Source organism: Chelmon rostratus, chromosome 17, assembly GCF_017976325.1.
Source record: "Chelmon rostratus isolate fCheRos1 chromosome 17, fCheRos1.pri, whole genome shotgun sequence".
NCBI classification, from domain to species: domain Eukaryota; kingdom Metazoa; phylum Chordata; class Actinopteri; order Chaetodontiformes; family Chaetodontidae; genus Chelmon; species Chelmon rostratus.
In genome coordinates, this window is record NC_055674.1 from 14,092,744 (window position 1) to 14,115,631 (window position 22,888).

General features: G+C 42.2%; 1 protein-coding gene and 1 gene segment (V, D, J or C); both read right to left on the minus strand.

Annotated features, from left to right (window-relative positions):
* LOC121620884 (immunoglobulin mu heavy chain-like) overlaps window positions 1-22,888 on the minus strand; it is a 94,899-nt gene that overhangs the window by 31,970 nt on the left and 40,041 nt on the right. The gene's annotated exons all lie outside the window — the stretch shown is intronic.
* LOC121620879 overlaps window positions 917-22,888 on the minus strand; it is a 231,598-nt gene continuing 209,626 nt past the window's right edge. The window contains 5 exon segments of the C gene segment in view: window positions 917-1,437; window positions 1,611-1,931; window positions 2,056-2,403; window positions 3,685-4,002; window positions 4,468-4,522. Coding sequence covers window positions 1,046-1,437; window positions 1,611-1,931; window positions 2,056-2,403; window positions 3,685-4,002; window positions 4,468-4,522 — 1,434 coding nt within the window.

Below are 22,888 nucleotides of genomic sequence, written 5' to 3' on the forward strand. Positions count from 1 at the left end.
GCAGTGGTTCCAATGGCGAACAGCAGGGTGATGAGGAAGAGAAGGATGAAGGTGAGGGCGGTGTCTCCCATGTTATCGTCTTCTGCCTCAATGGCATTGTTCCATTGGTAGTTAGTTTTAATAAGGAACTCTGGATGTAGTGGACAGTAATTAATCAGTTAATATTAGGGACATTCCACACCATCATTTGAACAATAGATCACAAGACAATGATGAAATTCTATTGATGACACAAAATCTATTAGTATCTTTTAGTGGGGTCACATATTTTAGAACCTCACAGGGCAGAGTGGATTTAATCGGTTAATCAATTAGTCAGTCAATCAATCCAAGTAAAATGTATATGTCTTGTTATTTATTACATGGTTAGTTTGGAGTGTACCATAAAACCTAATAGTTTTGGATGTTCTTCTAAAATATTTATTATATTGATAAATGTAAAATACAATCATAAAATGTTCTATGAAGATCCTGAATTGCCATTGAAAGACCTCATTATTGGCGTGGCTTGTGAATCAGTATATTCATCATTTGACTCATTTTGACCACAGAGCTGGAGTTCAACCATGAATAATCATCTGTTTTGTGCTTGGGGTGCAAGACCCAGCAGAGGAAACACACATACACAAAGACAAGTCACACAAACAGTGTTAATGTACCTTCTAATAAACATGAGCTCATGTTATTTATTTCATTTTTGCCTGAATTTATTGGAGTGGTGGTGGAGTTATTCTGGTGAAAGTAACATGATGCTGTAAGTTTGATATATCGTTATTGTCATCAAGCTTCATAACTCAAACATGCTTCCATCAAATCTGTGTTGCATTAGGAAAGCGCTGTGACAGTACACTTACAATAAACATGGAGCTCAAAAACTGGTTAAATAAAGACATGAACTGAATGCGACATACATCTGCAGAGTTGCAAAGTGCTTTTTTTTTATTTTGATTTTGAATCTGCATTAAAAAGACGAACACGATGTCACATCACAAGCAACAAACATTCAACAACAAAGAGCAGAAGACACAGCGACACAAAATAACATCTACTGGGCCTTGCACGCTTCAGGGATGTTCATGTTGAGGTTGACCAGGTTGGTTTTTTCAAATGTTCTGTGCTCGATGGACCTGATAATAGCTTTAGTCGTGTTAGCCATAGACTCGTGGTGAACTGCACAGCTGTACGCCACATCATTCTTTCGCCACTGCTCAAGGCTGAGCAACAACTGGCCATAAGCAGAATAGGATCCATGGTTTGCTAAAGGGTTTGTGGTGTGGAACTCATAGCTTGAGTCTACTTCCTCGTCATCAACAAGCCAAGACACAAAAACCTCCTGAGGGAAGAAGTCTTTCACATAGCAAGTCAGGGTCACCATGTCTTTTCTAGTATGTTCTACTGGAGGCAGCATAAATACTGAAGGACGCTGAGTCTGTCCTCCTGCAAGCATGAGAGAACAATTAGGCCTCCTGCCACAGATAAAAACATCGACAGTACTGAAGAGAATCTGGCACAAAATACACTTAACAAGAACACTGAAAACGTGTTTGATGGCATGACAAGAGGAATTACACACAGGCTTTTAGTGCACAATTGCTGAATATTTTTCTTACCAATATTCCTTTCATAGAGTTTCTTAAATGGCTCAATCCAGTCTGTATGTTCAACAATGCAGACGCGCTTTATCCCCTGGCTCCATTCATCATACGAGATGTCAAGTGAAAGTTTATATGTGTTTGAATTTTCTTTAACAGGCGTCGTTGAGGAACCAACCATCTCGTTTCCATGTTCGTCTTCCCACAAAATCTTCCCAAGAGATGGCTTGTTTACCTGGACTCGACATACTATCTTTCCTTTCCTGTTTAAAAACATGTCGTCCAGTGTCGGACCAATGATCTTTATGTCCACATCTGCTTCAGCACAGCCAACAGTTGCTGTTGAGTGAAAAATCAATGAACAAATATTTAACAGAAAATTGCAAAAAAAAAAAAAAAAAAAAAAAAAAAGCACAAGTTGAAATTCAATTTACAACCAATTTTTCAAGAAATGTTTACTCACTTGTATCATGATGTTTGTAGGTCACAGATGAATTCTTGAAAGTTGCCATGTTTTTTTCATCTTTCCCCTGAAACTGACATGTAAAAGTCGTGCCATCCTGTCTCCAATCACTGGACGGCACTCTGAGAAAACTTGCAGCACTGTACAGTGTCCTTCCAGTCTCATCCTTTCTGTCCTGAGAAGGTGTTTTGATCTCGTATAATTTGTTGGAGATGTCCTCATCATTTTTCAGCCATTTGATGTCATAATGTTTAGGTGAAAAATCTTTGGCAAAGCAGGAGAAGGAAGCCTCGTTTTCATCATCAGAGGAGCCCAACACTCTCAGTGTTGGCAACTGAACAATCACGGCTGAAAAACAAACATACACACAGATATATATATGCAGAAGCAAAGAATAATATATCTAAATATATGCAGAGGTGAACAGTGTGCTACAGTGTAATCTACTTTTTCTATAACTTAGAATAAGACATGAAGTCAAGATTTTCCTGTAACCGTATGTTTATAACCTGCACACACATATGCACATAATGATTGGGGTCCTCAATTTCAGTGTAGTTTAGTGTAGCTTGTTACTGAAGTGTGCACAAAGAGTCAAAAGGACAATAAGATTTTGAAGTGAAAAATTCCAGAATTTTACAGCAGAGGTTTCAATGCTCACTTCTGCATATACATTGACTGCTTGGGCAAGCGAACACATGATTTTGTTGCGTGAATGTTAATAATCAGCATACATTTTTCATCTATCTGCATAACTAGGATAATGCAGATAGATGGAAAGAAGCAGAACACATTGCAATAATCTGTTTTTGGTCAGTTGCAGAGGACATACAGTACATTATTTAAGAACAAAACAGACTGAGTCAGCAGCTGAACATCCACGAGACAGCTTCAGCGTTCTTTTTCCACCTCACTGTTTGCCTGCAAGGTCTACTAATTATGAAATGAGAAATATTTGAGGATGTGTCACGCTATTTAATTTGCTAACAGTTTTGCCTTTATGTTCTCCTCTGTGTTTATCTTCATTTGAAATGACAGATTGGAGTATATTTGTTTCTAAAATAATAAAACCAGTTACTGCTTTTTTTCATGTTTAGTTGACACATGTCAACCGGCGCTTTGAATGAGTTTACAAAGATGCAGTAAAGTTTGTTTCGAACTACATTTCTCAGGAAAACCTACAAAACCAATCAGGAAAGATAAACTTTTGTCAAACATATTAGACCAATAACACTTATTTATTTTTATTATTATTATTATTATTATTATTATTTTGTCTTTGTTTTCTTGGTTTTCCTTTGTGTTGCATAAAACACTTGCAGCTGCATTTATTGACTGAATTGTGTTGAAGAGTTTTTGTATAATATATTTTTGAATAACAAAAAAAAAAAGTTTATTATCATCAAGTAGTGATGAAGGGCATTTTAGTTGAAACTGAATTCTACCTTAATTTTTAAGTAATAGCCAACAATTACGTATGACATCATTTGTCAGTTACTTGTAATCATAATTATAACGCTAAAAAAAAACAACTTTAAATTGTTGTAGAATTCTATAATATGTCAACAACTTTACCATGTAAACCTGCTAGATTTCAAACCAACTACTAAAAAGGCATATATGACTTACGTGTTGGTGGTGTCGGTGGTGCTGGTGGCAGTATTTCAACTTCTGCATTCCCTGCTGGATGTGTCACGGCACATTGCAGAGGCTGCTTTGCGTCCCAGTCCTGTCTCCTCACTCGAATTTGACTGACTCCCGTATAAGCGTTGCCTTTTTGTACTGCAGGATACTGAATGAAGTCTGTCAAGGCTGCCCCATTTTTGCTCCATGAGAAGGTCAGTGAGGAGGGTGTGAAGCCGGTGGCAAGACAGCCAACAGTGACCATGTCTCCAGTACCAGAACCACATTGCATCAGAGGAAACACAGTTGGTGCAGTTGAGGTGGCTGAGAAAGGAGAAACAAACGTGGTATTAAAATAGCAAAATAAAAAGAGAATTCAACATAACATACATTTTTCACCAAGCAGTACTTAAAATAGAGAGAAGTCAAATTAATCGATCAACAGTGTCAAAAAGCATTGACAGCATTCGTTTTTAATCCGCTGAATGTGGAAATTTCAAGTGCCCTCCATACACAGACCTTTTAATTCCCTTTCTCATTTCTTGGCATGTGGTTGGTTGCACAAAGTTCAACTTCCCTCGACTATATTATTCGTGGTAGTTTGTCATCGTAAGTACGAATGGGTTCCTCAATAAAATCACTATTACTTTAAATGCATACTTTAACAATCATTAGCTGTGCAGTCAGTAAACACCCATTAAATGAGTTGATTGCAGTCCTATTTTTACAGAAAAATATTACTTTTGGTGAAATTCAGCAGTTATGTGTGAGGTTAAAGAGTGTTCTTACCTGACGAAACAGTTACCGTTGTACCCTTTCCCCAATAGTCAAAAGCATCGTAGTAGCACGGTGCTGAATCTACTTAGCTGTTAGTATGAAAAGTCTACATCTACTAATGTCGAGCACAAAAAGCCCACCTCAACATTGAATTAATCCCACTGCTATAGAATCCACTGAAATGACCCAAAAAACACGAGTCATAAAGATCCACCGGTGAGCCCGACTGAGAATATCCCTGTTTTACATTTAACACTCTGTACTGTATTAAAACTTTACTTTTGAAGGGACACTTGACATGTTGAGAAGTCACATTCTAACTTTAACATGACATTTTACAGTGTGAAACATACCCTGCTGCACATTTTAAATGGTACAAATCTTACCTGATGACACTGTTACCATCGTGCCTTTTCCCCAGTAGTCGAAAGCCCAGTTGTCACAGTTAAGAGAGTCAATTGACACTTGGGACAAAAACTCATTACCGTGATGTCCCATTACTTCATGTCTGGCAGTTTAGTTTCAGCTACAGTAAAAATCACACTCAAATACACACCTGTCGATAAACTTCCTTTCCGACTGAACTAAACAGACAGGAGTTTTAAACCTTTCACAACTTTTTTTCTTGTCAGGCTACAAAATACTGTTCTTTTCACTGGCCAACAGTTGTGACAGCATGAAAATGATGAAATATATTTTAGAAATTTGATCAGGAAATGTATTCTGTCATGAGAAATATTAAAATGACATACCTGAGGTGACGGTGACCATTGTGCCTTTTCCCCAGTAGTCAAAAGCGTAGTCACAGTTCAACAAAACATGTTCCACTGCATACAAAAACCTGTTCCCAGATACCTACACTTTCCATGGCTGGTTATTTTTGACAGTCTACCCTGTAGCACATTTTCCTCTGCTTTAGCAAATAAGGATTCAGAGGATGGAACCAAAAATGATTTTCACCCCCAAGGTTTAAATTGAGTCGATCGATTGAAACACATTTAACGGACAGCATTCCAGAAATTAATAAACAGTCAAAACTGGATTTGTGAAAAATTAATAAAACTGTTTTTAAATCAAAATGTATAGATTAGAGAGAAAAAAAGTTTGGCTTACCTGATGTAACGGTGACCATTGTGCCTTTCCCCCAGTAGTCAAAAGCACCATCACAGTGTCACATATCAACACATCCAACATACAAAAACTAGCACCTCAAATATTCCGGAGTTGCTTCTGAGGTTGAAATATACTCCAATAAACAGTGTAATTATCACATTTTGTATAGAACGACTAAAGATGCTGATTTTACCTGATGTGACGGTCACCATTGTTCCTTTTCCCCAGTAGTCAAAGTAGTTGTCACAGTGACAGGTTTCAATAGCACTACCATACAAAAATACTTCACAGCTTTTATCATCTAAGAAATCATTATTTCTATTGAGTAAAATGCTATATGTAACCAACCTTTTCACTGATCTTTTGCTTTTCCTCTAAATTCAATCTTAGTTTAAGTGCCTTATTAACCACATGAATTTAAAAACAAAATGGAAAAACATTGAATATTCTTCACTCAAAATATAATTGATTACTACTCACCAGAAGTTACTGTGACTTGGGTCCCTTTCCCCCAGTAGTCAAAGCCATCACAGTGATATATTACCATCTGCCTCTCATACAAATATTAAAAGTGTTGATTAAACCAAGTAAACATGTTTCACTGACAAAGCAATTCCCAGTCATAAAGACTGTGCTATTTAATAACCACTTCCCTTGAGATATTCATTTCCTGTGCTGTGGGCTACATTAAATGTGTTTGCTGACGGTTGGTGAAGACTTCCTCTTTATCAGGCCCTCCTGTCAGCTCCAGTTCCTGCAGCACGGAGTTCACACAACCAGATACACTTCTTTCAGCCCAAATTACCATTGGGATTAATATAAGTTGATTATATAGGGCTCTGTTTCCCTTCAGTACACATAAAAAATCATTCTTTGCACATGTTCACTTGATGTATCATAACCATTGCAAACAGCTATACTGTCCATCCTGAAGGGATCTAATGTTTTAGTCCATTAATTGGCCATTTGAGTCAATGTCATAATATAATTTAATTTATAATAATTTGCGGTGGAATGATGAATGACATGACTGCTTAATTATAAATTGTCAATTTAACGCCATCAATCAGTTAAATGAAAAAGAAATTGAATACATTGGAATCAAAATTGAATACATTGGAATCAAAATACCTATGTATTCAATTTTTTTTTTCATAAAGTGGACAATTGTGGTTTTGAGTGAAATGTCTCATTTCCATGGATATTCTTTAAATTTAGTCCAGATATTCATGTATTTGCACGATGTGTTCTCCTGAGTCACATCCAGCAGGTCAAAATTTCCATTTTTCAAAGACTTTTCTTTCCCAAATCCCTGCCAATTCCATTCCTGTTAGCCTCAGCTGTTTTGTGTTGTGAAGTGCTAAGTGTTGTTAAGTGATACATGCTAACATGCTAGACTAAGATCAACATCCTCTAAACGCTAAACCTCAGCATATTAACACTGTCACATAAAATTATTATGTAACATTAACATTATACACACACAGATATCACTCAAATGTTACACACACACACCATTATATACTGTCTATGTATACACACATATATTAGAATTAATTAATTATTACTTATTAAAGAATTAATTATTACTATTATTATGATGATGATGATGACTATTATTATTATTATGTTATCTTAAGATGGCGATGCACGAGTGGCAACTAGTAACGGCAGCTCCGACTACTTTGTTTTAGTGTTTTCTTGTGTGTGTCTCATCTTTTTCCGTCACTAGTTTTGTTCGATCATGTGTACCTAAGGATGCAAAACTGGTGCTTCGCTTTTACTCTTTGCTGGACCAAACCAACTTCGGGTTATCCATTCAGCCAAGGCTCCATTGTTTACACTCGGGATCAGCTGTTATCACTTTGCAACACGAGCGTACTCATAGATACAGACACGGAAAAGGAGATGGAGTTAAGTGCCGGGACAAGCAAAGACGTCATAAACCATCCATACCGTCTCTTATTATGGTGAATGTGAGATCTCTCCCTGATAAGATGGAAGAGCTAACGGTGCTAACCAGACTGCAGGGGGAGTGCTGCACGAGAGACATTGAGCTGCTAGCTGCTAGCTGTTAGCATTCAGCCTCATTACCTCCCAATTACCTCCCAGAGTTCTCGCACGTCATCGTGATGACTGTGTACATCCCCCCCCCTCGGCCAACGCTGCAGCAGCGTGTGAGCTCCTTCACACTGTAGTCTCACAGCTGCAGACATCACACCCCAAGGCCTTCCTTCTCATCTCTGGAGATTTTAACCCTGCTTTCCTGTCCTCAACTCTACCCACCTTCGCCAAGTATGTCAAATACCACACCAGAGACAATAAAACATTAGACTTACTGTATGCAAGCACCAAGGATGCTGACAGTTCGTCGTCCCTCCCCCCTCTTGGCCGATCTGATCACAACTTGGTCCATTTGCTACCGACTTACATACCCTTGGTGAGTAAACAACAGCCAACCATTACGTATGTGAAGACACAGTCAGAGGAGTCCAGTATGGCACTGAGGGACTGTTTCGACACCACCGACTGGGAAGTGTTGTGCAGTCCTCATGGGGAGGACATTGACAGCTTGACAACATGCATATCGGACTACATTAACTTCTGTATGGACAACACGATGCCTACAAGGAAGGTGCGGTGTTTCCGAAACAACAAACCCTGGGTGTTCCCTGAACTGAAAACCCGACTGAACTAGAAGAATAGGGTTTTCAAGTCTGGGGATAGAACTGAACTGAAGAGGGAGCTGAAAAGGGAGATCAGGGAAAGCAAGGAGAGCGACAGGAGGAAGCTGGAGGAGCACCTGCAGGGGAACAACGCCAGAAATGTTTGGAGGGGCCTGAAAACCATCTCAGGCCACAGCAGTGATAATGGCAGGGGCCCTGAAACTGGAGAGCGGGAATGGGCAAATGAGTTGAACCGTTTTTTAACAGGTTTGATTCTACCCCTGTTCCCTCCCCCAACCACCAGAGCCCAGACCAGATGGCGTTACCTCTCTGCACCCCCTCCCTCCCCCCTGTGCATCCCTGACACAAGCAGCTTCATCCTCACACCACTTCTCCCCCCTCCAATCCACATCACAGACCAATGACCTTGCCCCCACCTCACCCAACAGGAGCCACCCCCTGTCCCCCTCCCAGCCTCTACATAACAGCAGATCAGGTGAGAAAGGAGCTTAGAAGGACAAAGGTGAGAAAGGCCATTAGCCCTGATGGCACCCGCTCCAGACTGCTCAGGGACTGCGCAGATCAGCTCTGTGAAGTTATTCAGCACATAATCAACATGAGCCTCAGCCTGGAGAGTGTTCCTGCCCTTTGGAAAACTTTCTGTGTGTTCCAGTGCCAAAGACTGTGTATCCTAGGGAGCCCAACCACCTCAGGCCGGTAGCCTTAACTTCCCACCTGATGAAGACATTGGAGAAGTTTGCATATCGACTAGGCATTGGTGTGGAAGATGCTATTATCTACCTGCTCCATCGCTCTCTTTTCCACCTGGAGAGCACTGGGAGCACAGTGAGGATCGTGTTTCTTTACTTCTCCAGTGCTTTCAACACGATCCAGCCATCACTGCTGATGAGAAGGCTGAAAAGAGCCGGAGTAGACTTTCACCTGGCTGCATGGACCATTGACTACGTCACCAACAGACCACAGTATGTGAGGCTTTCCGACTGTGTGTCGGATGTGGCAGTTTGCAGCACCGGGGCTCCACAGGGTCCTGTGCTCTCTCCTTTCCTCTTCACCCTCTACACATCTTACTTCAGACACAACACAACCAGTTGCCAACTCCAGAAGTTCTCAGTTCATACAGCCATCATTGGATGTCTATCGCAGGAGAACGATTTGGAACACAGGGAAGTCATCACTAACTTTGTCGACTGGTGTGGACTAAACCACCTGCACTAAAACCCAGCAAAACTAAGGAGATGGTGACTTCTGAGGAAAGCACCACAAACTACACCGATCTGCATACAGGGTGTGGACATTGAGATCATGGAGGAGAAATACCTGGGTGTCCTGCTCAACAATATACCGGACTGGTCCACCAACACAGATGCCCTGTATAGGAAGGGCTGCTGAGAAGACTGAGGTCCTTAGGACATTACTAAAAACTTTTTATGACTCTGTGGTTGCATCTGCAATCTTTTACGCAGTGGTCTGCTGGGGCTGTGGAAGCTCTGAGAGGGACAGAAAGAGACTAAACAAACTGGTCAGGAGGGTTTGTTCTGTCCTGGACTGCCCTCTAGACACCACTGAGGATGTAGGTGAGAGGATGATGTTAGCCAAGCTAACATTCATCATTGACAACCCCTCCCACCCCCTGCTTGATGCAGTGGGGGCCCTCAGCAGCTCCTTCATCAACAGACTGCTGCATCCACTCTGCAAGAAGGAACGCTGCCACAGCTCCTTCATTCCAACAGCTGTCAGAGTGGTCAACTCCAGTGTTGCTTAATGTAGCACTGGGTCCATATTCAGAATGTCTTTTGCACTGATGTGTGATTTATCATACACGTATTACCTTGCAATAAGTACTTTTTTTATTCATTCTCATTGAGTACTCTACCTAATGCTATAGTCACCCTATCCACCAATTTTTGGTCGTATATTTTTACAGCAATTTTTCTTTCAGTTTTATTTGCAGCTATATATATATACAGTTGTATGAAAAAGTTTGGGCACCCCTCTGAGGCTGCATAATAATTTACTTTATCTTCACAGGAAATGATAGAAGTGGCATGCCATTCATTTCCTAATCAAAGCTGAGTACTGGGGTGTTTTTGAGACAAAAACTTTAAGTGTGGCGATATTCAATTGTATGTAATTAAATCAGAGGTTAGAAATAGGCTGTGCAAAAATTTGGGCACCCTTGTCATTTCACTGATTTGAATACCTGTAACTACTTATTGGAATACAAAATTGGTCTGATGAGCTCAATCGGCATTGAACTCCACACACAGGTGTATCCAATCATGAGAACAGGTATTTAAGGTGGCCAATTTCAACATGTTCTTCTCTTTGACTCTCCTCTGAAGAGTGGTGACATGGGGGCTTCAAAACAACTGTCGAATGACCTGAAAACAAAGATTACTCAGCATTATGATTTAGGGGAAGGCCACAAAAAGCTATGTCAGAGATTTCAGCTGTAAGTTCCCACTGTGAGGAACATAGTAAGGAAATGAAAGGCTACAGGCACAGTTCTTGTTAAGGCCAGAGGTGGCAGGCCACGCAAAATATCAGTGAGGCAAAGCCGAAGAATGGTGAGAATGGCCAAAAACAACCCACAGACCACCTCCAAAGACCTTCAAGATAATCTTGCATCAGATGGTGTGGATGTGCATCGTTCAACAATTTAGCGCACTTTGCACAAGGAAAGTGATGCAGAAGAAGCCTTGTCTGAGCACATGCCACAAACAGAGTCGCTTGAGGTATGCAGAAGCACCTTTGGACAAGCCAGCTTCATTTTGGAATAAGGTGCTGTGGAGTGATGAAACAAAGATTGAGTTATTTGGGCATAACAGGCGCCGTTATGGATTGGGGCAGAAGAACACAGCATTCCAAGAAAAAAACTTGTTACCCACAGTAAAATTTGGTGGAGGTTCCATCATGCTGCGGGGCTGTGTTGCGAGTGCTGGTATTGGGAATCTTGTTAAAGTTGAGGGTCGCATGGATTCCACTCAATACCAGCAAATTCTTGAGAATAATGTTCAAGAATCCGTCACAAAGTTGAAGTTACGCCGGGACTGGATATTTCAACAAGACAACGACCCAAAATGATGCTCAAAATCTTCTCAGGCATTCATGCAGAGGAACAAATACAATGTTCTGGAATGGCCATCCCAGTCCCCAGACTTGAATATCATTGAAAATCTGTGGGATGATTTGAAGCGGGCTGTCCATGCTCGGAAACCATCGAACCTGACTGAACTAGAGATGTTTTGTAAAGAAGAATGGTCCAAAATACCTTCCTCTAGAATCCAGACACTTATTACAGGCTATAGGAAGCATCTGGTGGCAAAAGGGGGCTCAACTAAATATTGATGAGATTTTTCTGTTGGGGTGCCCAAATTTATGCACATGTATAATTTTGTTGTGATTCATATTGCACATTTACTGTTAATCTAATAAACCTGATTTCACCACTGAAATATTATTGTGTCCATCAGTTATTTGATAGATCAAAATGAAGTTGCTGATACAAACACCCAATGATTTAAAAATGAAAATGATGGAAATTGTCAGGGGTGCCCAATTTTTTTCATAAAACTGTATATATATATATATATATACTGTGTATATAGCCAAGCCCGTCGACGGGGGGGGGGGGGGGGGGCACAAACGAGCAGCAGTGGGACAGCAGAGGAGCCTGTCAGGGTGAGACAGGGAGCTGTCAGCGCAGCAGCCGCAGATTGATAGGGAGCGTGTGTCAGTCAGAGTCTGCATTTATCATGAATGCTGTTGTTGTTGTTGTTGTTGTTGTATTAGTAGTAATGAAGGCCTATCTTTTACAGAGAATGGTCAAAATGATGTAAGGCTATGTATGGAGCCAGAGGGAAAGCCGGAAAGAGAGGAGTGCAGGGAGAGTAGTGAACCTCAACTTGAGGCAGCAATGACAGAAAATGAAGAAAGGGAAAGGACTGATGAGGGAGCTGGCATGTCTCCAGACTTTAGGGACCCTGGCCTATGGCCTACTGTCATGACCGACTCAGACAGGACAGGTGTAGTACGTGCTTTAGCAGATAGACCACCTTTTCCAAAGGAGGCTATGCCCACAGATGTAGATGGTAAGAATTTCCCAAATTATTTATGTTATGCTTTGTCCCATAATGGCAGAGAGAAAATTGAAAGGGACTGGCTAATATACAGTCACTCCAAACAGGCTCTGTTTTGTCTACCATGCATATTATTTGCATTTGAACAAGATCAGGGCAAACGCTCAACAAGTGCTCTAAATTCTACTGAGGGGATGAAAATATGCAACATAACATACAAAAAACTTTATGAAAGGTTTCCAGAACATGAGAGGAACAGTGCACACAAATATTGTTACTGGAAATGGAAGAACCTGCAACACAGTGTCTTGAAAGCCTCAGGGATTGACAACAAACAACAGCAAAAAATGAGATGAGATACAAAAAAACAAAGCATTACTAAAGAGACTGTTAGATGTAACACTTCATTTGGCTTCCAGAAATCTGCCATTTAGAGGTGAAACAGCAGTATTGGATAAACCAGACAATGGGCATTTTCTTGGACTGATTGAACTGTTGTCAAAATATGACAATATCCTACATGAGCATTTACAAAAGATTAGAGAACAGCGAGAACGGGGAAAGCGATTGCAAGCACACTACCGGTCACCCGAAAGTCAAAATGAATTTATTGAGCTCTGCAGTACACGTGTTCTAAATACCATTTTAAAAGAAAGGCAGGATTCAGCCTATTTCTCTATAATATGTGATGCCACACCAGATGTCTCTAATTTGGAGCAAAATGTGTTGTTAATCAGATATGTACATCAGAGTCCAACTGAGGGGTGGAAAATAAAGGAAAGATTCCTCAAATTTAGAGACAAGAGAAGAGATAGCATCAATGATTGAAGAAACACTGCATGAACACAACATTGATCTAGGCGACTGCCGAGGTCAGTGTTATGACAACGGAGACAATATGGCTGGAAAAGTAAAAGGGGTACAAGCACACATCAAAGAAAAGAACCCTACAGCCACATTTTCCCCATGTGCATCACACACATTAAACCTCGTTGGAGTTCATGCAGCCCAGGCCAGTCCAGAAATAAATATATTTTTTGGATATGTTAATGAACTGTACAAACTCTTTAGTGGCAGTCCTCAGCGATGGGAAGTTTCGATGAAAGTTTTACACTGCTCTTTGCACAAGTTGTCAGATACACGCTGGAGTGCACGCATAGAGGCAGTGCGCCCCCTGGCAAAGCATTTGCCAGATGTCCTCAAATCTTTGGAAATGCTCATTACACAAGGTAACCTAACAAGTGAAGCAAAAGCTCAGGCCCATGGTTTAAAAACCTACTTTGAGTCTTTTGAAGCAGTGGTGCTACTAACATTTTGGGTTAAAGTGTTAGGCTGTATTGAAGACAGGAATCTTGCAAGCCAGTCTTCTTCTTTGTCCCTTGAAATTCAAGTTGCTAGCGTAAAAGAACTTGAAAACGAGATGGCATGTGTAAATGCTTCCTAGGACCATTTGTTGACAGAGGCTACTGCTGTTGCTTCTGCTATAGGCATCACACCAACATTTAAAAGGAAACAGAGAAAGAGGAAGCCTTTTCTGATGAGACTGTAGATGGAGGAATATCTGAGGAGACCCCAGAGACACACTTAGATAACATGAGATAAAGAGTTTTATTGTGTATTAGACACTATTGTATCTCAGCTAAGTATGAGGTTTACATCAATCAAGATGATTTGTGAGGAATTTTCCGTACTCTGGAAATTCCAGAAAATGACCACTGAAAGCATCAAATCAGCATGCACAAAACTGTCAGAAAAATACAAAAAAGACTTTTCAGAGTCACTTGAAGACCAGGTTTGTCATCTGAAAAAAAATATATGCTGCAACATTTGAGGAGGACCTGGGACCACTAGACCTGCTTAATGCCATCTATGGCATGGGTCTACAAAGTACTTATGTTGATCTCTGCACACTGCTATGCATTTTCTTGTGTTTGCCAGTGACTGTAGCTGGAGGAGAGCGAGCCTTCAGCAAAATGAAAATCATAAAAAACTACCTACGCTCCACCATGTCACAGGGCAGGCTTAACAACCTAGCCATGCTCTCCATTGAGCGTGAGCTTGCTCAAAAACTGGATTTCACTGCTGGGGGGGCCTATGATGGTCTCTTGTCCCCGGGCCCCAGCAAGTCTGTTGACAGCCATGTATATAGCATCTTACACCCCAACCCCCTAGGTTGTTCTGTTGTTGCTTTCTATTCGCCAAGAACTGCCTGGATTGCAGAGAGTCAAAAAAAGACTTTAGTGTAAGACAGGCATGTCCAAACTATTCCATAAAGGGCGTGTGGCTGCAGGTTTTCGTTCCAACCAAGGAGGAGCACACCAGGCCAACCAATCAACATCAAGGGATCCCTCAGTTATCAGCTGAAAAGGGAGATCAGCTGATTAAATGAGTCCAGCCTGGTGTGCTCCTCCTTGGTTGGAACGAAAACCTGCAGCTACACGGCCCTTTATGGAATAGTTTGGACATGGCTGGTGTAAGAGGAGGGTCTTATTCTGAAGTTGCAACAGACACAGAAGGATTAGTGATAAACATGAGCTTTTGATGCCTCCCAAGGGAACGTGACAGCATTGTAGGAAATGCAGACTAAATCCATCTTGGCCGTCTGAAACTGAGCTGCATGTGTGTCTTCTTGCGGAGCTGTCCAGGCTCTTCTCTAGTTTCCATCCTTTTGTGGTCTGATCTTTTGCAGTGCTCACTCAGATATGATTTAGAAATATTCATCATATATGAGTGACAGACGAATGTGAAAATGAGAAAGAGAAAAAAATATTCTCTGAGATTAAAGTGGTAAATTGACAAGAAAAAACACAAACACTGATGTGCCAACCCGTGGTGCGTCACCTTGCATTAATGGAGTCAATACATTGATAATGACACTTTTGGAAAATGGTTGGCCTAAAACACACAGACAAAATTGTAATATATGCCTATACCGGACATCATGCATTAACCTGTTACATATTCACATACATAATTAGAACTACGAGTTGGTGCTTATGAAAACAATCATATGTCGAAAACAAAAATATAAGTGTGTCTTTTTCTTAGGCATCAATACACAGAGACTGTGTGTGCTGTCTGCACCATATTGACCACTCCATCTGCAAGACGCATGAAACACGAATGCTGAGCTAGCTAGCAAGCAAATCAGGGATATACTTCAGAATTCTTACTCGACTTACCTGACTTACTGCCATACGCTTGTATTTGTTAGTATCATGACTTGCCTTAACTGAATCAACCTAAAACGACGTTTTTGCTTAGCAGCTGTGAGTTAGCGTCCCTCACTTGTTTCCTTTGTTCTCTTAGTCTGATGTTCACTTTAGTCCCACCCATCCGAAGATGACACCTGGCCAACCAATACACAAAAGAGAAATATACCATGAAGGTTCAAGGGCCAGACTCCAGTTTCTGAGGATGAGCTACCTTAGTTTTATCTTTTACCTTTACCTTTAAGTTTTTATTAAGGATAAGGTTTAATGATTGACTCCAACATCTCTGAAATTTGCCAAATCACCAAGAATGTAGTTAACGGCCACAAACACAGTAACAAACCATAAAGCTGATTTCCTCATGGACTTGCATAGCAAAATGTCCTCACATACATTTGTGTTTTGTATTTGTGGTAAATTTTGCATGCATCACAATAAATATGCCTCTGTCGATAGCATACGCTACAGCATCATACCAGCAGGAACTATGTGAGCAGACTTTACTGTAAGGAATGCAACACAAGGAAGTGACATTCTAACTAACTTCTTGATAAGAGGAATGAGATTACATTTTTCATTTGATTTTTGTCCATTTCAGAGTGCGATTTAAATCTAAATGCAATAGACTGGAGGAGCTGTTTTTCTCTCGCAGTTGTCCACTTTAGAGCAGATTAAGTCTTCAGAGACTAAATGCCAAACAGTGTTCCCATTTTCATTTTTGTATGGTCATAGAACATCCATTTGAGTTTGAGAAAATGAAAATGCATTTTCTTTTTTACCCAAATAACACACACGTAAATGGAAAATTTAAATGCTATAGCGGAATCACATGTTCAAGTTTGTATGTTCATTTTAATATAGTACCCTATGGAAACTGTATTAACAATAATATAATGCATCATGACTGAAAAATGACAAAGGTGAAAACTATTCAATGGTAACAACAAACATTTACTGAAAGCAGCTTTTGGAGCTATAACTTTTGACGCTGTTTGATCTTACCTTACTCTGTTCCTCTTAGCAGGTAGCGGTTAGCACGTAACATTAGCTAAATGGTAGCATCGGAATTGTATTGTCTTCTTCTGTTCTTCCTAGCGGTTAGCATTAGCATTAGCAATAGTTAAATGGTAGCATCGGTACTGGCCACTACCTGGAGCATCTCTGGGTCAGTTGAACGTGGCGGTGCTGTTTGGATTGTGTAGGAGCAGTGTGAACTGGCACTAGGGGGGGTGACTCTGGGACGCCGGAGTTCACTGCCTAACCTCCTGGAGGTGTAGTGGGACTAAGTAGGCGAAACACTGTTGAAGGGAGGTTTCCACCTGATGACCCCCAGAGACGTGTTAGGAATCACTGCTCTTTGGCAGGTATAGAGGCAGATTAGAGCTCCAAGGTTCTTCACTGAGAATGAATCCTCTTTTTGAGCACAAGTATCTTGTGTTTAAATTAACTCACAACTAGCTTGGCTAGTGACTGTTGTGAATAGAGCAGCTGACAACATGGGAAAGACCATGTGACTGCTTGGAAAGACAGCTGACAGGAGGGAAAAGACCCCACAGGTGCTGGTATGGGCTAGCAACCCATGGCAGCAGTGGCAAGCCTTAACCTTGCTACAACCAGACTTAGCTACAACCAATATAAGGAAAATACCCCAAGAGTCAGCGAGGGCAGGGGTGGAAGATGACTCACAGGTGGATTGCATGGTAACGAACAGGATAACGGATATGACTATGCCTTGGATACATGACTCAGTGAGGGATGGGGGCACGGACCCATCTCTTAGGGCCAGAGGTAGCAGTACTCAGGTGACAGGGAAGGCAACTAAGGAGAGCAAAAGTTGTGCAGCAGAGGATAAGAAGCTTCAAGTTTGCCCATGTGGCTGGCAGAAAATAACATCAATCCGAGGCCTTAGAACTCATCAGGGAAGGAGGAAGTGTTTAGCGGTGGAAGGGCAGAGTGGCCGCATCGACCAGTATTTCTTGAGAAGTCAGTCGAATCAGTCGGATGAAGTCCAGCGACAGGTAGAAAACCACAGTTCGCAGGATATCAGTAACACTATCCCTGGAGAGGAGGAGGTACGGAGAGGGGATGCAGTTGGTGTTGAGGGCAACAGGCCAGCCAAGGAGAGAAGCATGGAGCAGAAAGCTAGAGTTAGGTGGCCGAGGGCTAATGATAGCAAAGAGTGGGAGGCAGTTGATAGAGATTTATCAGTCATATTAAGCAGGCTTAGAGGAGATGTAGTGGAGAAATTGGATAAAATTGGAGATGTGATCTACTCTTATGGTCGAGAGAGATTTGGGGTGCTTGTCAAAAGGAAAGGCGAGAGGGTGCAGGTCGGCAAGTCTAGGCGGCAAAGAGAAATAGAGAAGTTAGTAAAGGAAAGGAGGCAGTTAAGAAAGCAGTGGAGGAAGGCGACAGAAGAAGAAAGGGAGGGAATTAAGGTGTTGCAGGAGGAACTGAGAAGCAGGTTAGCAGTACTCAGAAGGGCAGAACACCTTAGGGAGAAGAGAAAGAAGAAGGAACGTGCAAGGTCAGCATTTTTTAGGAGCCCCTTTAATTTTGTGAAAGGCTTGTTTAATCAAGAAAAAGGAGGGCAACTTAAGGCAACGAAATCAGAGATTGAACAGTATTTGAAGTCGACGTATTCAGATTCAAAGGAGAATAGGAACATAGGTCTTCCACCTGACATGCCACCATTAGGGGAAGTGGAGCAGGAGATGGATGTGAGCCCACCTAGGTGGAGAGAAGTGGTGGAGGTGGTTAGGCGTGCAAAGGCTTCTTCGGCCCCAGGGCCTAATGGAGTCCCCTACCGTGTCTATAAGAGTGCACCTGGCATCTTAAGGACACTATGGAGATACCTGAGAATAGTTTGGGAGAAACAAAGTATTCCAAGAGCATGGCGCAGGGCAGGAGGTGTCTTCATCCCTAAGGAGAAGGAGTCATCGGACCTTAGCCAGTTTCGGATGATTTCTCTCCTAAATGTTGAGGGAAAGATTTTCTTTAGTATCGTAGCACAGAGGCTGGCTAAATACTTAGAAAGGAATGGTATGATAGATACGACAGTGCAAAAAGCAGGGATACCAGGATTTGCGGGATGCTTAGAGCATACTAGCATGATTTGGCATCAGATTCAGACAGCTAAGAGGGAGAAAAGAGACTTGAATGTTGTATTTTTAGATCTGGCTAATGCGTTTGGGTCAGTGCCACATAACCTTATTTGGAGTTCCTTTGACTACTTTAAAGTGCCGGAGATAGTTGTTAACTTGGTGAAAGCATATTTCCAAGACATCAGACTGTGTGCAAGTATCGCAGAGCTCACAACAGGCTGGCAAAGATTGGAGGTTGGTATTATGGCAGGATGTACAGTGTCCCCGCTTGCTTTCACAATGGCTATGGAGGTAATTATTAGGGCTTCCAAGTGGGTCGTAGGTGGAGAGAGACGGCAGAATGGAATGCGTCTTCCACCAATTAGGGCTTATATGGATGATATGACACTGCTAACTTCAACAGTGCCATGTACAAGGAGGTTGTTAGATAAAGTCAATCAGAATCTCAAGTGGGCTAGTATGAAGATTAAGCCTAGTAAGTCAAGGAGTATTTCAATATACAGAGGGAAAGTAAGTGATAGAAAGTTTGCTATAGATGGTGAGGAAATCCCAACAATTAGGGAGAAATCAGTTAAGAGTCTAGGACGGTGGTACAATGTGGACCTGAATGATGTTGAACAGGTTGTGCAATTTAGAAAGGATGTTGCAGAAGGGCTGGAGAGAATAGATAAATCAGGGCTCCCAGGAAAACTGAGGTTGTGGTGCTTGCAGTTTGGCTTGTATCCTAGGTTAATGTGGCCAATGTCAGTATATGAAGTCCCATTATCTGTAGCAGAGAGAATGGAAAGGCTAGTTAGCTCTTATATTAGAAAATGGTTGGGTGCTCCCAGGTGCTTAAGCAATGTAGCTTTGTATGGGAAAGGAATGCTTCAGCTGCCAGTATCCAGTCTAACAGAGGAGTTTAAATGCACTAAGGTTAGGACAGAACTTTTATTATCTGGGAGTAAGGACATGTTAATTAGCAATGTGGTTCCGAATCCTTCTGGGGGGAGGAAATGGAACCCAAGGGCAGCAGTGCAGGAGGCAGAGGCAGCTCTTAGGCATGCAGAAATAGTAGGAAATGTTCAATTTGGCCGGGGAGGCTTGGGGCTTGGCCCAGGCAAACCAGTGTGGAATAAAGCAGGTCTAAAGGAGAAAAGAAAGCTTGTAGTGGAACAGGTGCGTAGGCAGGAGGAGTTGTTAAGAGGGGCAAAAGCAGTTGGTCAAGCCAAACAGGGACAATGGTTGAATTGGGAAGGTGTTGAGAAGAGGAAACTTAGTTGGAGGGACCTGTGGAATATGGAGGAAGGCCGTATTAAATTTCTGATAGGGGCGACATACGATGTGTTGCCAACCCCGCAGAACCTAAGTCTCTGGGTACAGGGCGATCAATCGTGCCCACTCTGCTCAGGTACAGCAAGTTTAAAGCACATTTTGTCAGGTTGTAGAATTAGCTTATCACAAGGCCGGTATACATGGCGGCATAATCAGGTGCTGAGAAGCTTAGCCGCAGGCATTGAGGAGAGAAGGAAGCAGGTGAATTCTGGAAGTTCTAGAAAGGAGAGGTTAGATGTGCAGTTTGTTCGAGAGGGGGAGAAAAATAGAGCTGCTAAGTCAGGGAGAAAGCAGGTAGGTGGCTGCCTGGTAGGGGCTGATGATTGGCAAATCCAGGTCGACTTGGGAGGAAAGCTAGTTGTGCCGGGCAGAGGACATGCATGCCTAACCCGGCAAGAGAAGAGGTTAAAGTCTGAACAAGACACCTCTCCTCTGCTCTGCTTTCCCCGCCCCATCTTCTCGCTCTGCCAATAGGAAGAGAACCAGGAAGTTTAGATAAGGTGGGGGTGTGGCCAGCTAGAGTCTCTCTTTGGGACCATGCGGCCTGTTCAGGTGAGTTTGCGTGGTAAGACACAGAGTTGGCTTGTTTTTTGATCTTTTTGGTTGTTTTCCTGTTTTGTTTGCTTCTTGAAGGAAATGTTAGGGTTTGTTTTCCTGCTCTGTTTGCTTTTTGAAGGAAATGGTAGGGTTTGCTGCTTCTTGAAGGAAATGTTAGAAAAGGCTGTTAAATCTAGTCTGTGGTTTAGGCCTCCACCTTCAGCACCTTCTAAATTTTCCACCCCCTACCCGAACAAGGGTCTGTATCCAATCCCTACTTTCATCTTTTGACTCTACCTCTTTATTTTCTATCCCCTACCCGAACCAGGGTTTGTATTCCCACCCCGCTTTTTCTTGGTGCAGTTGGTGAGAGGCAGGGGTAGATGATGGTAGTGTGGCAATCGGCAGTTACATGTGGCATCTAGGCCTGTGGTAGCATTGTAGCAGCTAACAATAGCTAAAGCGGTGAGAGTATGATAGTATCTTAGCAGTTAGTATTGGTAGCTAGCAATTAACATTAACAGTATAGGTGAATCTAGCTTTATTGTCTTCTTCTGTTCCTCTTAGCAGGTAGCGGTTAGCACGTAACATTAGCTAAATGGTAGCATCGGAATTGTATTGTCTTCTTCTGTTCTTCCTAGCGGTTAGCATTAGCATTAGCAATAGTTAAATGGTAGCATCGGTACTGGCCACTACCTGGAGCATCTCTGGGTCAGTTGAACGTGGCGGTGCTGTTTGGATTGTGTAGGAGCAGTGTGAACTGGCACTAGGGGGGGTGACTCTGGGACGCCGGAGTTCACTGCCTAACCTCCTGGAGGTGTAGTGGGACTAAGTAGGCGAAACACTGTTGAAGGGAGGTTTCCACCTGATGACCCCCAGAGACGTGTTAGGAATCACTGCTCTTTGGCAGGTATAGAGGCAGATTAGAGCTCCAAGGTTCTTCACTGAGAATGAATCCTCTTTTTGAGCACAAGTATCTTGTGTTTAAATTAACCAGCCAACAGTTCACCAGAGCAGCGGGGGCCAGTCTGTCAGCAGTGTTCATACACAGTCCCATTTAGGTCGCTCTGACACATGTTACTGGTAAACACTGCTTGTAAGAACTGGGTGTTGCAGTCACCCAAAGTTGTCAAAAATGATCGTAACTGTCCCATCGAGGGATATGGAACCATCCAGCAGTTTCCATTTGATGAGGGGCAGAAGCTGAAACATGTGTAGCCAAATCTTTCTCTCTGTAAAAGTCTGCCACACCATAATCCTGGATGTAGTCACTGTTGCCGCCATGATGAGAGTCAGGACAATCATCATAGCCTTCCTAATGCTAGTCGCAAGCTTCAAGGAAAGAACCATATGCTTAGTGGCCACAGCAGAGACAGCTGAAGACAGCAGTGCTATGTTGTTCTGAACTGCGGCAATCTGAGCACCACATGACTGTAAATGGTCAGAGAGGTGAACACAAACTTTATCCCAAGGAGTCGGTGATGATTGTGTGTCTCTGCCAAAGAAGGTGCAGTGGGACAGAAGGAAAACCTTTTTCATGTCTTTGTGGACTTGCCCTTGTATAACAGACTATGAGCAGGTGCAGTTTGTTCTGAAGGCATCGCAATGCACCTCAGATTTGCCACCTTCCCGTTGACGCCCAGTGAGTCCTGGAAATGTCCTTTGGTCGCCAGCATGTGGCTGGCAGACTGACAAAGAGAAGGGGAGAGCGCTGAGGAGGAGCACCTGACCACAATGGGGATGGTGAAAGTTGCAGACACGGAGCTCTGCCCTCACAATCAGACAGCAGGTTTTCCAATGGGGACATGGGAGAACTGGGGGAGAGCCCAGGATGGAGAGAGCCTAGCCATCTGATTCATGCCTGCTGTCAGGGTTCCTTTCTGGGATGTCTTAGAGGCCGCCACTGAAGATTACCTTGTCTGTCTTGTCCACGGGAGGTACTCCACTATGGTTAGCCCACTATCGGATGAATTGTCATGACACACAAACATTCATGATCCACCAAAGATAAATCCGGAATTTGGTGGTCTCTTATCTCTCTTTTATTTTTCTTGAGTGCCACATTGAAGTTGACACTTTTGTTTTTAGTGAAATGTCTCTACAACTATTGGATAGATTGGCACAAAAAGTAGGAAGTACAAAAAGTACAAATATGCATGATGCTCAGAGTATGTACCCTAAATTCAATGTGTGGTTTTAGGTGAAAAGAAAGCTATTGCCATTAAATTATCTACACACATTCATGTCCCCCTCTGTGTGAAATGTAATACATTGTGATCTCTTGACTTTGCCTCCAGTACCATCATCAGGTCAAACTTTTTGAACACAATCCTGTGAAATTTTAAAACAAGTGGTTACCTCGTGGTGATTTTAGGATTCACTGTGTA